The following is a 16,427-nucleotide window of genomic DNA, read 5'->3' as shown; positions in this document are numbered from 1 at the left end:
CCCAGACTCGCAATCTGTCTTTGCTGGATTTGCTCTCATGCCAAGTATATAACTCCACTTGGTTCGCTTCCTCTTCAATCAGGGTACCCGACCCCATATGGGTGCGGGTCTTTAGACTCTCAATTCATTTTCGTATCTATTTTGTTCACTCTCCTGCCAAACATACGATTCTTCTCTCTTGGTTTTTTTTTGGGGTCCCAAACCCTTAGACTTCAATAAGGGTGTGGGTCCCAGACTCGCAGTGTCCTTTCAGGGTCCCAGGCCCTCTTATTCAAACACTTGTTTTCACCTTTCTGCTTCCCCCGGACCTCCAGTGCCTCTCAGGTAACCTGTGTACCTGTTTGCGTCGTCTTTGCAGATACCAGCATTTCCCGAGCAGCTGTGTTAGTTTAGCGTTCGGGTCTGCGGCGGGATCTGCAGTAGCTCAGCACACACCTGACTTCACGGTTCAGCGTCCTTCCTCGCGGCCGTTTTGCCAGCACCTGGGACACCCAGACGTTCCTCTCGATAACAGCCAGAGTAGACCTTCCAACTTGGACCACATTCGGGTTCTCCTTCTCCTCTCTTCACTACCTCCCTTTCGGCTCTCGTCTCTTAACCGCGTGCACAGCACCCGCAGTTCCTCAGAGGAGGAGCGTTCTCCATGTCATTCTCTTTTCGCATCCGAACTGAGTTCCTTTTGAACTCCCATGCTAGTTTGTTGAATTCGTTCGAGCCAACAGCATTCTGTGAGAAGCTAGACCACTCACTCTGTTCTCCCAGAGTGATCAGTTTCTTGGTCATAATCTTCTTACCAATACTTTTAAACCCCGATGTAAGGTATTTGGAATTTAGTTTTTTCAAGTATAGTAGGTCGACTGACTTGGCTCTATTTAAATAGGGGGAAGGAAGGTTTGTTTTTGGATAAGGGGTTGGGGTTATTAAGGCGGGGGCATAACACGTTCCCTGAGAATGGTTGTCTCCAATCCCATAGGGGGCTTCCTTCCCCATGTGATTCTTCCTCAGGGCACCATACCCGGGTGGGGGGGGGGGACTATTGTACTGAGGACGCACCGCCCTGGCCCCATTGGAAAGGGCTCTCCCTAGGGAAGAAGGGACGACATCCTCCGATTCATCACAGTATACTCTTGAGTTCTTTGTACCTTCCTCCCTCCTAAGATAATAAGCCTGGCTGCTCAGTCATTGCTACCAACAAACCATGCATGTTTCAGGTTTATACTAAGAGTTGGAGCCCTATGTCGCAAGTGTGAGTCTTCTAAAGTCCTACATAATGTAGACGTATGTAAAACTCCCTAACGCTGTTTAAGCTTCCCATACAGTTCGGGTGCAGGGTACCCCGAGTGGTGTTAAGACCTTTATGAAAGTCCTGAAATAACTTAATGTCGCCGTTATGTGGACATCTGCTCTTTATCCACATGTTCTTTGCAATCAAGGTGCATGTAGCACATGTTATTTGAAGGTGGTGCGAGTTCTGCATGCGCAGCTGTCATGTAGGGTGTGAGTGAGTGTCGCAGCTGCAGATAAGGCAGGCAGCTTGGTCTACAGTTCTTCTCCCACAGCTTGCTTTTGCTGGGTTCTGGATGAAATGTAGACCTTGGGTGACAGAGCAGCTTTGATTTTGTTGGCATCTATTAGTTGAAGAGTTCCTCCCCCCACCCCCCCTCCCCCCCCACAAACTTCCCAGTGCCGCCATAATGAAAGAATTGGCCTGTGCATCCAGGCAAAGCCTTATCGTGTGTTCGTTTCAGTCTCATTTCAGGGGTCACAAGCAGAGGAAAGCGTACCAGGACCGTCTGCAGTACCTTAACGATCACTCTGATGACGTGGTGAAGGTAGGATGCTCGAACCCTCGCATGACCTCCTGGGAGATGAAGGTTCTTCTGGGAGAACCTCCCTAACTCTCTCTTGTCCTCTCTACAGATTCAATCCATGGTGAGAATGCACCAAGCCAGAAAGCGCTACAAGGATAGACTGAAATACTTCAAGGACCACGTAAGCGCGTCGCGCATTCTCTTTCATCAAATGACTTGTTTATTGCTACAGTGATGAGCACCCTTTAGTGTCTGTCGCAATGATTGTGCCACTATCTTGATGCCAAAACATTTTAGCACCAAAAAGGGGTGATGTCAACCGGAGGATCCATGTGAGAGGGAACTGGGAAAAGATTGAGGTAATGAGACATTGAGGAAGAACTAGCACAGCTACGTGTGGTAAGGGGTGACATGTTAAGAGGCTGAGCAGCGGGGCAGAGGAGCCCGCACTCAGTCCAGGGGATGCCACACCGTGCTATTCTGCTCGTAAATGGCCTCTCTCAATGTTGGTGTGGTCAGAAGGCCAATCCCAACTTTCAGTGTTAGTTCATTTACACCCCAAACTGAATACCTGAACTAGTTCACAGGCGTCTCTTGGAAAGATTGTCCAGCGCTGGCTTTTGATTTATTTTTTTTTTGTCCACAGATGAACGATGTGGTGAAGATCCAGGCCTTCATTCGTGCCAACAAAGCGCGTGATGACTACAAAACCTTGAGTAAGTTCATGAAATTCCTGGGATGACTGTAAGCAAATGTAAAGACTAGAAAATAGGCATTCTCCCGCTCTGCTCCCACACCCCGGAACATCCTTCCTGCTAACATTCAGGCTGCCCCCTCCTGTGATCCAGGAACGAGCTGAAGAGCCTGCCTTTGAAAGAACACTTTCCTAACAAATGCGGACCATAGACTGACAAGGCAGTCCCCCGCTCCACATGGTGCAACCCCCCGCCCCCCCTACTGTGCAGCCCTCGATTTGCTTTCTATCTAGGCCCAAGCTGTACACATCACCTACATACATTTCCCACATGCAGGTCTGTGTCATGTCATGTTCAAAGGTTCCTACTGCTTCCATGTGCTTTAAGTCTACTTACTTTCCTTCAGCTCCTTGTCCATATCATGTCATTTTCTTTTTCTTGATGCTCTTAGTGTCTTTTCCTTTCCTTTTAAGAATGGAACTCTACTATCCCTCACTGCAGTACATATTGCCAAATATCAATACCTCTGCTAATCCCCCGCCCTAGCGTTTCCATCTTCTCTAAACACGTTCATCTGCACTACGTGGAGGCCATCAGTGCTGACCCCACACAGCACGCTTACAACCTCTCCCATCAGACTTCAAACATCACTACATCTGTAACCCACTCACAGAGCACACACCCAACCATTGCATTTGAGCAACCGGGGCCAGGGGAGTCTCCCCTCTAGAGCCAATGCCTCTGACTCCGAATAAATGACACCAGGGATCCGGCTCGGTGCTATCACTCTGCGAACATCAACACATTTTGCACCTGGCCCTCTAGCTTAGCCACTTTCCCGCTGTTTCGGATCCCCCAGGACGCCTGGAACCTTTCTGCCTGGGCCTTTTGCACTAATTCTCCCTTGCGCACCTTTCCTACCGGCCCCTATTCTCAGTTCGGAAGAAGCGCGTGTATGGATTGGGATTGCCAAAGGATGCCAATTTTCTTATTGAAAAATAATTGAAATTACGACCTTGATTGTTAGTTACTACATGTAAACAATGGTCTTGCCCTGTTCAGCACAACAAAAGTGCAGTGAAGTAGTGTGACCCTGGATCTAGAACATGTCTCTCTGGTGCACTATTTGCAACACGGTAAACTTTTCTTTCCACAGTCAACGCAGAAAATCCGCCGATGGCCGTTGTCCGCAAGTTCGTGCACTTGCTCGACCAGAGTGACCAGGACTTCCAGGAGGAGTTGGAAGTGATGAAACTGCGTGAAGAGGTCGTGACCTTACTTCGATCCAATCAACAGTTGGAGAACGACCTTAACCTCATGGACATCAAAATCGGACTGCTTGTGAAAAACAAAATTACATTGCAGGTACCGAACACGTGAACTAGCTTGTGTGTTACTCGTTGTGTGCCCTCCCCGCCCCCGGATGCTTTGGACTTCAATTCTCATTATCCCCAGCCAGCACCTTCAGTAGCGTAGGATCATGGGAGTTGTAGTCTAAATCATCCGGCTGGTGTTCGTATGAAAGTGGAACTGGAAATGGTGTAGTCCACCTCATTCAACTCAGAGTATTTAACAAGTATCGGACAATTGTAATAGACCTACAATTTGTAAAACTTATTTCCCGCTGTGCATTTTCTGCCCTCATTTTGTATTCCATCATTTCCGTGTAAATTTAAACCAGAAAGTCCAGGCGGGCATCATAAGTCACTGCTCCTGTGTCCCCCTTCTCTGCTACAGGAAGTTGTGTCACACAGCAAGAAGCTGACCAAGAAGAACAAGGAGCAGCTGTCAGACATGATGGCGCTGAACAAGCAGAAGGGCGGGCTGAAGGCACTGAGCAAAGAGAAGCGGGAGAAGCTGGAGGCCTACCAGCACCTCTTCTACCTCCTGCAGGTACCTGTCCCTGACCCTCCCTTCCGCCATGTTGCTATCAAGCTTCTACCCATGCATGGTTGCCCTTGATTTTCCAGAAGGCTTGCTGTGTACTGTGTGACCCTACCAATGGTGTTTCTCTTGAGTTCCTTCACTTGAACTCTGGTACTGCTGGCACCTCTGCCTCTTCTCCAGTGCTTTTGTTGCTGTTCTTGGCCTGCCCAATTTTCTGTATCTTCCAAAGCAACTTTTTAAACCGGCCCTCCTTTGTGTATTGCAGACCACCTTATTGTTGTTGCAAATCTTCAGGAATCTTTGACTAGAAGGTTAAGATAATGTTATTGATGTGTTATGCATCCCTATCCCTTTGTGTGGTCCCTAATAATGGGAGCTCCTCCCTTTCTTTTCTCCATTGCAGACGAACCCAACCTACCTGGCCAAGCTCATCTTCCAGATGCCGCAGAATAAGTCCACCAAGTTCATGGACTCTGTGATTTTCACGCTTTACAACTACGCCTCCAATCAGAGGGAGGAGTACCTGTTACTGCGGCTCTTCAAGACCGCCCTCCAAGAGGAGATCAAGTATGTTCTGAGCCCTGCCTCCAGAAAGCAGCTCTTGTCTACTAGTGCATTGTCCCGAGAGGATGTGACTGCATGTCTTGTGGCCTGTGTACCAGTTCTCGTTGCGCGTCATGGCGCTGTAAGGAGTATCCTGCATGAGTCTGGCAATAATTATGTGATCTTTAATGTTATGTCACCGCCTCTTGGTGTCACCAGGGGGTTGAGGGAGATAAATACGCTCCCTGTGGCAACATTTGTACCCCTTGTTAAGTTGGGAATCCTAGGGGAAGCCTTGCAACTATTGGTCAGTTTTATTTTGTCCTGCACAAAAAATCCACCAAACCTCTCATCATGAGACAAGTCACTTGGATCGCCCGAGTAATTTATTTGTAAATGTTTACAGTTTGCTTCATTGACTTGAACAAGAAGAGTAGGATTCCCTTATACTGGTTGTATGGCACTATATAATGAAGTGACAGCCAAGATGGCAGCTACTGTGCTCTGCCGTCTGTTGCGGCGTGCGGTCTCTATTTGAGTTCTTCGATGCTCGCGCTTCTGCAGGTACATTTTACCAATTGCAAAGTAAGTGCTGAATAAGCAGCTGTTTCTATCGCCCCTCTCTCCTCCTGGTTAAATTTGATGCATTGTGGCACCACCCGAATATCAGGTGGCCGCGTTGTTCCCTAGAACCTTTCGATTTCCCCGGCCATATGATAGAAAATGCACATGCAGTATTTTATAATAATAATAATAATAATAATTTGGCATTTATATAGCGCTACGAACCCTCAGGTTTCTGAGCGCTGCTTATTATTACCCACGGTGTGTGGTGCTCATTTATCCACCTTGGAAGGATGAAACGCTGAGTTTGGCCCTGCCGGGATTCGAACCTGCGTTAGCAGGCTCTGCATGGATGTCAAAGCGAGCGCTCTACTCGCTGTATGCTGGCAACTATAACCAACATAGGTTTGGTGGGCGCACATAACAACTGGCACTGTAGTACTTAGTGCCCATTGCCCACCCCAAGGCACCTCAATGTCTAGGTATATGGAAACTTGGGTCATACTTTCCTCCCCTACTGCTCAGAAGTTCCTGGCACTGGTTAATATGATCAAGGTTTCCGTCATCAGGAAAGCGGGCGACACTCTTGCTTTCCTGACCAGTGTTCTGCTAGACATTACTTGCAAGATGGCAACAATGCGTTCAGTACCCACATTTATACAACGCTATAGCAGAGAGACACACACACACACACACTAGAGAAGGTTCACAGGCGGGCCAAGTAGTGCTTCATAACGTTCTGCTATGCCTTCAGCCTGCGCACCAACACCCACAAACACTGCTTGCAAGTCTATGCACGGCATGTATGGCTAAATAGATTTATAATCCCCAGAAGATGAATCCAATGGAGTCGTCAAGGATTCCCCGGCGGTTCCCTCCTCCCTTGTGGCCAGGAGACGGCAGCTGCTACCTGATCCTGACTCTGGGTGCGGGTTCATGAGGGAGGATCACATGGGAGGAGACAACTACCGGGCGATGTTATGACTTCATTGGAGGGGTCTTAGTGCCCCCCCTTTCCCATGAGAAAGACCCCCTGACCCCCAAGACCTTAATGGACTGTAGGCAGATACCAATTCCCCCTGTAGAAGTAATTGAGAAACCTTTTCTCTACATCATTCCAGCCAGCACCCACTTTTCATCCCAACACCCATAACTCGCACATAATCCTTTCTTTTCATGATGTGCCTTCATGTAAGAGTCCAAAAGTAACCATGACCTTTAATCTTGATGTGCCATTTTATGAAAACCATGGGAAAAAAACACCCAGGAGTTAAAAGCCCAAAAGACGTTATGGACTTCAGCTCCCATAACCACTCAGGTACTGAGACGGGAAGAGGACAAGGGAGTGTGTGCAGAGTGACAGGAGCTCAAAGTGCAACATTCAGAATATGTTTTTCCAAACCTGTAGTGTGGGATATTTAAAAATGCCCACCGCACTACGGCGAGAGAGAGATGCAGCGGAAGGTGCAGAAGCAGACATTTCCATTCACACCAGTGGTCCTAAACGCGAAGCACACAGATGGTGCCAGCAAAGCAGAGGAGGCAGTTGGGAAAGGAAAAGGATCGCTGCGTGAGAGCAGAAAGGATCGTGGCAACATCAGGAGCAGTGCAGAAGCTCCTGGAGGTGCGGTCACTCGGCGAGGGAGCAGACTTCACCCTGGGCGGAGAAGGAGAGCTGGCATGTGACCGTAGAGCCATGCGGGGGAAGCATCTGCCCACTCAAAGCTGAAAAGCAGAGGAAGAAGCCATACTGAAGGGGTGCGAGTAACGTTGGGAATGCTGGAGAAGACCGGTAAGTCCGCCCAAAGCAGCGGGGGTCCCTGAGGCATTCCGACAACGATTGCTCACGCAGAAAATATACAAAGGAAAAGATTGTTTGAATGCAGTCAAGGCAAAGTCCAGAGGGAATGTTTGACTCCAAGGCAAAGAACCAAGGAAACGTGCCTTAAGAAGAATGCTTGTATGCAGACAAGAAAAAGTATAAAAGCAAAACCCCAATTAGGTGCAGAGGCGTGAGATCTCTTTGTAAGGGAGAAGTTTGAGCAAGTGCATGTGAGCAGAATATTACCACAGATGGATATACCAAGCGTCACATGGTATTTTATTGTGGTACACTTAAGAACTGTGAAATGCATAAGACCTCTGGCAGGTGAATACCCCAGTCAACTGAAGTTGAATCTAAGAACTGCGAAATACAGAGGAAGCCCTCGCAGGCGAGTATACCAGGCAGTCTGTACTAAGATTCCTGGCAGGCGAGTACACCAGGCAGTTGAAAGTTGTGTTAAGATTCCTGGCAGGGGAGTATACCATCTAATCTGCAGAGATACAAGACATTTTAAGGAAAGACTATTGCAGAACCTTTTGTTTAAACAGAACCTTTAGGTTAAGCAAGAACTTTGTGAGTCCAGTTAAGACATTCCCACCCTGGTTAAGAATCCAGGAGAAGGGAACCATCCTCTGGATCCAAGGGTCTGTACCTTCGGGGACATTTTTGGTGGAGACATTCTTACACTTTTGGTTTTGAATACTTTTTTCTAACATCAAGTTGAATCCATTTCCCTGCCCCTTCTGTTGTTTGTTTATAAGTGTGAGGGTCAGGTTAGGTTGTTTTGTACAGAAGGCAGTTTTTTAGTTACTGACATCTTGACAGAGAGATCCTTAGTTTTAGTTTCTGGGTAGGGAAGTTCCTCTTTAGAATAGTGCTAGAGAGGTGGTTTTCCAACCCAATTTAATACAAATGCCTACACTTGATAATACAACAACCTTGTGTCCGTCTCTCATTTCTGACCCCTCGCGTTACCCAGTAATAGTCTCTCCGGCGCTTGTATTTTAGAGTCGCATGCGCCCACCCATCCTCCCCTTGCAGGTGTAACACAAAAAGCGTGCATCAACAAATGAACGTAAAATAACCTATCTGAAGGTGTACGCAATGAGTGGCATAGTGGCAGCCTGCACTTGACACGTTAGAGTGGCTGGTGGCCTAGTGACTGGATTGTCCATGTTGATGCCTAATTTTGGACTAACCACTAAATGGCAGAATATGTAAAGCATGTGACTTTAAACAGGTGCAAGCACCAGAACGACGATTACTGGGTAAGCAACTTGTGTTGTAAATATCAACCACCAGCAAAGTTATGGCGGTTTAAAAAGCTTGCGAAACCCTTCACCTGAAATGTGAAAGCAGAGTTAGTCCTTTCAGCCAAGTCACACACATCATAGCGCTTTCCCCGAGGAGGCAGAGGATGAGTGTTTGGATGAAGCTGCAATTGACCAACTGCATAATGTATGTTATCCAAGTAGACCCCAATCACTGGTCGCTCTTCTCCTGTTTAGCTCCAGGTAGGCACTGCATTGTTGGCATGCAAATTAGCTCAAGACATTTCTTGCCGCCAGAGACTTGGCATTTGAGATAATTTGCATACCCACAATGCATTGCCCATCTGTCTCTGAACCGGAGGTGAACTTGCAGCGTGGCGGACGCTGTGCTGTGTGATATTTGGATCAAATGGCTAATCCTGATAATGTCTGTATCATTAATGTTGATTGCACACACCAAAGACACAAAGGAATGTACACACACAATTTCGCCAGAATCCCCACAAACAGTGGTAAAAAGGGTTGCTTACACAACCACACAACGGCAGCACACATCATCTGTCCACAATGAGCACAAACGAAAAATGAACAAACATGAGAAGATCTAGGGAAAAAACAGGGCATCACTCAGTCACACAGAAGACCTTCTTACTCATAAAGATTGTTTGGGGTATGTAAAAGTAATCCTATGTATTGCGATCACCTTCTTGTTGTTGGACTTCTTATCTGGAACCAGCCTACGTTGCACTGGCCTTCCTGCCATTAGCCTGTGTGATTGAGTACCAGAGACACCCAGGCCCCGTCTCAATGCGCCCCTTTCTTTCACCCCCAGGTCCAAGGTGGACGAGCTTCAGGAGATCGTGAAGGGGAACCCCACTGTCATCAAGATGGTGGTCAGCTTCAACCGGGGGGCCCGGGGCCAGAACGCCCTGAGGCAGATCCTGGCCCCCGGGGTCAAGGAGATCATGGACGACAAGTCGCTCAACATCAAAACCGACCCTGTGGACATCTATAAATCCTGGGTCAACCAGATGGAGTCTCAGACTGGAGAAGCCAGGTATGGGCGCTTCTGGGCGCTAGGCCACCTCATTGCAGAGCTCCTGCCTCGCTGTATTATCGCCCCCTCCTTTATTTGTGTACCTCTAGATCTGTGCTGTGCAGTCTTTCTCATAGAGACCTTTGACGATATTAATGTGACTTTTACCTTCTGGCACATTCTCACACGCTGCCGCCCTACTCTCTGACCAACTCCCTGTTGCCTGCTACTCCTTGTTATGCTCTGTTTTTCCTTGCAGCCCCGCTCCTTCCCATTTCCCTCTCGTCCTCCCCTTGCCCCCTTCCCCCCCAGAATTCTCTGCCTCCTCATCATAGCCATCTTCTCTCACCACCCTCCCACCTACCACCATTCCCACTCCGACCCTCTTCCAAACACCTCGACCCAACGTCCCAACCTCATCTACCCTCAATTCACTAACACTTCCAATGCCTTTGATGTTGCCCTCTGGAACACCAGATCAATCTGCAACAAAACCACAGCAGTTCTTGATCTTTTTCTATGCCTCAACCTCCAATTTCTCTGTATCGCTGAAACCTGGATCCTTCCCCACAAGACCTCTGTTTCTGCTTCTCTTACCTCTTCCTCCTCTTCGTTTGAACATGTTCCTCGTCCCTCTGTCCGTGGAGGTGGCTTAGGCCTTCTTTTTCGTCCTCACTTTACTGCCTCTCCCACTCCTGCTTCTCTATCTACTTTTCCTTCCTTTGAATTTATGTATAAAATCTTTAATTCTCCTCATTCTATTTCTTTCCTTATCATTTATCGCCCCCCTGGATCTGTCGGCTCCTTAGCCTCATTACCCCGAGCCCTACTCCTTTACTTGTACTTGGCGACTTCAATATCCATCTCTCTTCTATCTCTCACACCTCTCCTCTCTTATCCATCCTTGACTCCTACCTTCTTTCCCCCTCCCATCCTCTCCCACACATCAATCTGGCTCCACTATCGACTTCATCTTTAACTCCTCCTTCACTGCTTCTCCTATATCTACTCTACCCAACTATCTATCTCACCACGCTCTGCTCTCTTTTCATTTTCACTCTCCCCCTCTTCTCCCCCCCTCCATCCTCCACCCTCTTTTTCCGGCGTGATCTTCGCAACTTCAACCCTTCTGTATTCCTCACATCCTGCTCTTCTTCCTCCCCCCCCTCCCAATTCTCTTCACCCTCAGCCTCCGTAGCCTCCTCAACCCTCTTCTCCTCCCTCACTTCTACTCTTGATCTTCTCTACCCTCTCTCCCCGTTCCGCCCTTCTCACAGACCTGCACAACCTTGGCTTTCTCCCACCTCTCCTCCATGCGCCGCCTACTCAGGCGCCTTGGACGACTATGGCTCAAATACCCCACCCCCTCCAACCAATCTGCATACTTTTCCTATCATACTCTGTATGACACTTGCCTCAACTCAGCCAAACGCTCCTATTTCTCTGACCTTCTCTAATCTCAATCTTCTCACCCTCGCCGCATCGTTCAACCCTTATCCCGTCTCCTCTCTCCTTCTACCCTTGATCTCTCTATCGCCACTATTCTTAATGCTTCTGATCTTGCCTCCTTCTTCTCCAACAAAGTCTTCAATCTTTGCCAAACTATTGTTGCCTCTCCTTCTTACTCTACTGCTCCAACCCCTCCTCCCTCATCCCCACCTCCTCCCTCCTCCATGTCTTCATTTCTTCCAGTCACTCAATCTGAAGTTACCCTACTACTCTCCAAAACTCATCCTACGGCTTCTCCCACTGACCCCATTCCTACCCTCCTCATTCCTAAAATCTACCCCCTCCTCATACCCTATCTCACCTCTTTCTTCAACACCTGCCTGATGTCTTCCACTTTTCCTACTCCTTTCAAGCATGCGACTATTATTCCTATTCTCAAAAAACCTTCTGCTAACCCCCACTTAGCGTCCAACTCTCGTCCCATCTCTCTCCTAGCCTTTCTCTCTAAACTTCTCGAACGCATTGCCTTACTCTCAACTTTCCTCTTTCGTCTCCAACCACTCTCTCCTGCCCACTACTCAATCTGGTTTCTGCTCTCTACACTCCACTGAAAGTGCCCTTACCTCTGTTCTCAACTCTCTCCTTTCCTCACGCTGCACTAAACATTCCTCTATTCTTATTCTCCTCGACCTCTGCTGCTTTCGACATTGTTGACCATACTCTTCTCCTTAATTCTCTCTCCTCATTTGGCCTCAAAAACTCTGTCCTTCTATGGTTCTCCTCTTATCTCTCTAACCGTATCTTTGCCGTCTCCTGGGGTGGCTCCAACTCTCCCACCCTGCCTCTCAACCACGGCGTTCCCCAAGGTTCTGTCCTTGGACCCTTTCTCTTTTCGCTCTACTTGTCCTTCTTAGACCCCATCATTTCCTCCTTTGGTGTCTGACATCATTTCGACGCAGATGAGACCCAGCTCTTTCTCTCCTCTCCTGACATCCACCAGAAACGTTCTTCTTGCTTCTCTGCTATTAAATCTTGGATGTCCTCTCACTTCCTTACTCTCAATGCCGATAAAACTGAAGTCCTTTTCTTCTCTGTATGCATACTCCCTCCTCCCTCTCCTCCCCCTTTCATTCTCTTTCCCGCCTCCAATCTCTCCTTCTCTCCCCACGCACGTAACCTTGGTCTTTATCTTGACCCCCACCTCTCCCTTTCTCACCATATTTCTCTTACTGCCAGATCTTGCCGCTTTTACCTTTACAACATCCGTAAAGTTTGATCCTTCCTAACCCTTCACGCTACCAAACTTTTAATCTGCTCCCTCATCTTCTCTAGACTCTTCTACTGCTCTACTCTTTTGTTTGGACTCCCCTCCTCTCACCTCTCCCCACTCGAGTGTATCTACCACTCTGCCATCCACTCCCTCTGCCTTCTCTCTCCCCATGACTCCATCTCCGACTCCATCTCCTCTTCTGTCACCTCTCTAGGCTGGCTCTCACTTCACTCCCAGCTCAAATTCAATTTCCTCTGTCTCGTTGTCTCGTATTCAAATCCCTCCATGGTCTTGCCCCCCCTATCTTATCTACACTCCTTCTTGTTTTCTCCGCTCTTCCAATGTCTACCTCCTCTCCTCTCCACCCTGTGCCCCTTCTCGCTTCCGCTCTTTCCAACTCCTTGCCCTTACCACTGGAACCGCCTTCCTCTCTTCATCCGTTCTACTTCTTCCTTCACTTTCGTACCTCCCTAAAATCCTATCTCTTTCATTCACCTTCTTAAAACCCTTGCTTCCTCTCTTACTTCCATTAGTACTCTCTCCCACACCTCCTTTTCCTTTTCCTACTTCCCCTCCCCCTCTCTCTCTCCTTCCTTATGTCCTGTACGTCTCTAATCCTCTTCTCTTCCTTCCTTCTCCCTACTTCCTCTACATCCTCTCTTACTTCTGCTCTCACCTTTCCTCGTACCCACTATCTCTTCTCTCTTCTTGACCCCTCCCTTCGCCCCCTTTCATAATGTAAATTGTTTTTGTACTGCTTTCTGGTATAATTAAATTGTTATGTAATGCTTGCTGTATATTGTTGGTTCCTCTTGTAAAGCGTTTTGGATTAAAACGCTATATAAATTCAATAAAATACAAATACTTTCGCAGCATGAACCTGTTCTAGGGTCCCAGGCTTTGTATATGCTGCCACCTAGTGGCTTTCTCTGGAATTGTCTCGTTTTTGTTAAGTGTATAATTGGGCCTAGTGGCCATGCCTAGAGTAAGACTCTTCTGTAGCATGGACTGAAAGCCCGCGCATAAAGGTGCCCTTTTGAGATTGGCATTTAACCCCTTAAGTGCCAAGGACGAGCATGCCTGTCCTTTTTGCATAGACTTGCATAATAGAGGGGAAAGCTAAATGCGCTCTTGGAGGGCGTGATGAAGGCCCCCAAGGCGCGCTCAGCGTGCAGCCGTTTATAGAAATATGGCTACAGGAATGTCATGTTGAAATGTCCAGAATATGTGGACTGTATTGCTATTCGGGAAACGTTTACAGTGTTGCCATTGGGGTGATCGCAGCTTTGCGTCGCGCATTGAGAATCTGAATGTTGTTGTTTCTTTGTCATGTGGCAGTATGACAAAGAAACGACACAACATTAACAGTGGAGGCAGGGGACAAAAATTGCTCTAGCCCCCGTTTTCAATGAATGGTCAAAACGGGGGCCCGAGCAGCTTTACTGCGGGCAGTTTGCCCGCAAGCAAAACGTTTGCGGCCAGATCGTATGCATCCAACTCTACACCTCATCTTCCCACTCAAGCGAGCACTATTCTGTGCATGTTTGCTGTGCTCTCCGCCCGCCTCCTGATCGCCTCAATGTACGCCTTGCTACTTGCTTATTCTACCACTGAGCCGTTGGTGAGACTCTGCGTAAACTCTTTAAGATCTACTAAGGTTGGCTGCCCAGAATCCTAAACCAATAGTATTTCAGAAAAACCCTCCTCACAGATACCATGACTTTGCTTCTAGTTGCTGAATGTGTCTCATTTTTCATATAACCGTGGGGACTTGATGCGTTGAGAATGCCTTGTTGGCTATGTAATGTAATATCCTAGATTTCTAAAGTGTGAACCAAGGCTCAAGGGTATCTAGGCGCTGGGAAGAACAGTGGTGAGCTAAAGAAGGAAAGACAACCGATTTACCTAAAGTGTGTTTTTGAAGCTTTTTGAAACTGCAGGTGCCCTGCGTTCGCTCGTAGGGAGAAAGGCAAGACATTCCAAAGAGTGGGGGCTAGGACCGAGAAAGACTAAACCCCCCCCCCTCGTCCGAGCTTTAAGAAAGCGAGGGATTTTCAACAAGAGTTGGGACTCTGAATGCAAGCACCTACTGGGCATGTATCACTCAAGTTTGGCTTGGAGGTATAGGCAGCACCCATTCTGTGAATCGCTCAATGAGTGATACGCAAGTTCTTAACCTCGATACGATTCTTTACTGGAAGCCAGTGAAGCTGCCGTAGCAGAGGAGGAGGAGGAGGAGGAGTGAGTCGAGGCGCCGCTAAGGCCAGTCGGGCTGCAAAATTTTGAAGAACCTGCAAGCGATGGATCAAAAAGGCAGGTTGGCCTAACTGCATCCTGTTGCAGTAGTCGATTGATCCCATAATTGAAGCAGTGGCCACTTTAACCCGCCAGTCTGCAGGAAGAAAAGGAAGGTCTTTCTTGAGCACTGTACGGTCCTGTACCTGTGTCCGCAGAAGCTGCTGAGCCCCCACAATCCCCCCCGAGCTGTCCAGTCAATTACTGAACAACTCAAAGGGAAAGGGGGAAGTGGAGAAAACAACAAAAGACACTGGTAACTCTTCTTGCTGTCGAGAACCTGCAAAATGTAAAGAAAATACATTTAATTCTCATGAACTAATACTGTTCTCTCTCTCAACCCCTTAAAGAAATGAATGATACCTGTATAGCCTCCCTGGAAGGCTTGAATGGATACACCTCAGAATGCGATGATGAAACCTGGAGAAAGCTACTGAGTGTATTTATTCAGAGGACTACTTTTCAAGAATAACCTTTAAGTGTTCATATATTTAGACACGTTGTTATTATTGAAGTTGATGCTCTCGGAAAGCACGCTCGCAAGAAATGAATTCCAACACTGTCTTTGCTTCTTGTGCTGATGCGCTTAATAATAGTAACGTTTTGATGTTGTTTACTTTCTTCACTAACTGAATTTAGCCTTCGAAATGCAGTGAATAATTGATGCGCACGCGCCGAAATTAAAAAGACGATTACTTTCAGAAATATTTCCAGACTTGAACAAAACTTAGTTTTTTAGTTCAACGCGTACTCGCACTGCACCTGAATTCACTGAAAGTCAAATCAGAAACGAATTAAAAGTCAATGAAGCAACGCTGATCAATTGAAGCTGCGCAACACTTTTACAAGAAGACATTCATAGCATCAAAGTCTTTTGAGTGAAGTTATTGGAACTTGAAATTGAAACAGTCTTTTTGAAGTTCCGTTTTTTAAAAAGATAAAACAAAACTAAATACCTAACAACATAAGAGATAAGAGTTGAATAACTTTTCTTCTTCTTATAAAAACGCTGCGCTCCCACCAAGTTTACTGCTGAGCTTGTCCCACGCAGATCAGAGTCTCAAGAAATGATATTTCTCACTGTAATCTCCTCCAGAAATTCATAAAGGCCTAGAAACAGGAACTTTAACAAAACAGGACCTTCCTTATAGAAGGTGGACAATGAAAGGCAGTTTAGAATCTTGAAACTGCTCCCAGGTCTCCTTAGCCTCCAATCACCATGTAACATCTGGGCCACCAATCAGATCCCTGATTGATTCCCTCCGTCCTTCCCACCATGCTGGATTGGGACAGTCTCCTCTGATAAAATGATAGTTAAGGAATATGAGGGGAATATTAGACATAAACATCAATTAAAATAGAAAACAAGTTACTTATTAAAAGGAAATCAAATAAGTGAAGACTGACAGTGAAATGAAACCTGACAAGCGCTTTGAGCTTTGTAAAGCCAACCTTACAACCTCCAGCAATCTGTGCTTCTCTCAACCCTGATGAGAAAAGCTTCACACCCAAGCTCTTATCCAAGGAACTAGGGGCCGGGAAAGGGCCCAGAGGGTCTGGGCAATACTCAATCATTCCAGCTGTCTTTAAGTGTCTCGAGAGCCAACTACCAAAACCTCGGCCTTCAGGCCATTCTTCTTGAGCCAGTTGCGAGACATCCAGCTCCCGATAGCCAAAAGGCAGTCTCTGAGTTTATGTGGCAGCTCTGTTAGAGTTGTGTTCACACGATACACCAGTTGGGCGACATCTGCATACGGATAGAAAAGGACCCCAGGACTGGA

At 47.3% G+C, this 16,427-nt stretch overlaps 1 protein-coding gene across 2 annotated transcripts in view; it reads left to right on the top strand.

Annotated features, from left to right (window-relative positions):
• IQGAP1 (IQ motif containing GTPase activating protein 1) overlaps positions 1-16,427 on the top strand; it is a 473,401-nt gene that overhangs the window by 353,813 nt on the left and 103,161 nt on the right. For both annotated transcript variants that reach the window (XM_069625145.1, XM_069625146.1), the window contains 7 exons: positions 1,749-1,832; positions 1,921-1,992; positions 2,458-2,527; positions 3,663-3,871; positions 4,244-4,399; positions 4,797-4,960; positions 9,429-9,653. In XM_069625145.1, the coding sequence (XP_069481246.1) occupies positions 1,749-1,832; positions 1,921-1,992; positions 2,458-2,527; positions 3,663-3,871; positions 4,244-4,399; positions 4,797-4,960; positions 9,429-9,653 (980 nt within the window). The remainder of the gene's footprint in view (positions 1-1,748; positions 1,833-1,920; positions 1,993-2,457; positions 2,528-3,662; positions 3,872-4,243; positions 4,400-4,796; positions 4,961-9,428; positions 9,654-16,427) is intronic.

This window comes from Ambystoma mexicanum, chromosome 11 (genome assembly GCF_040938575.1).
Source record: "Ambystoma mexicanum isolate Mex_15411 chromosome 11, UKY_AmexF1_1, whole genome shotgun sequence".
NCBI lineage: Eukaryota > Metazoa > Chordata > Amphibia > Caudata > Ambystomatidae > Ambystoma > Ambystoma mexicanum.
This window is presented reverse-complemented; position numbering and strand designations above follow the sequence as displayed.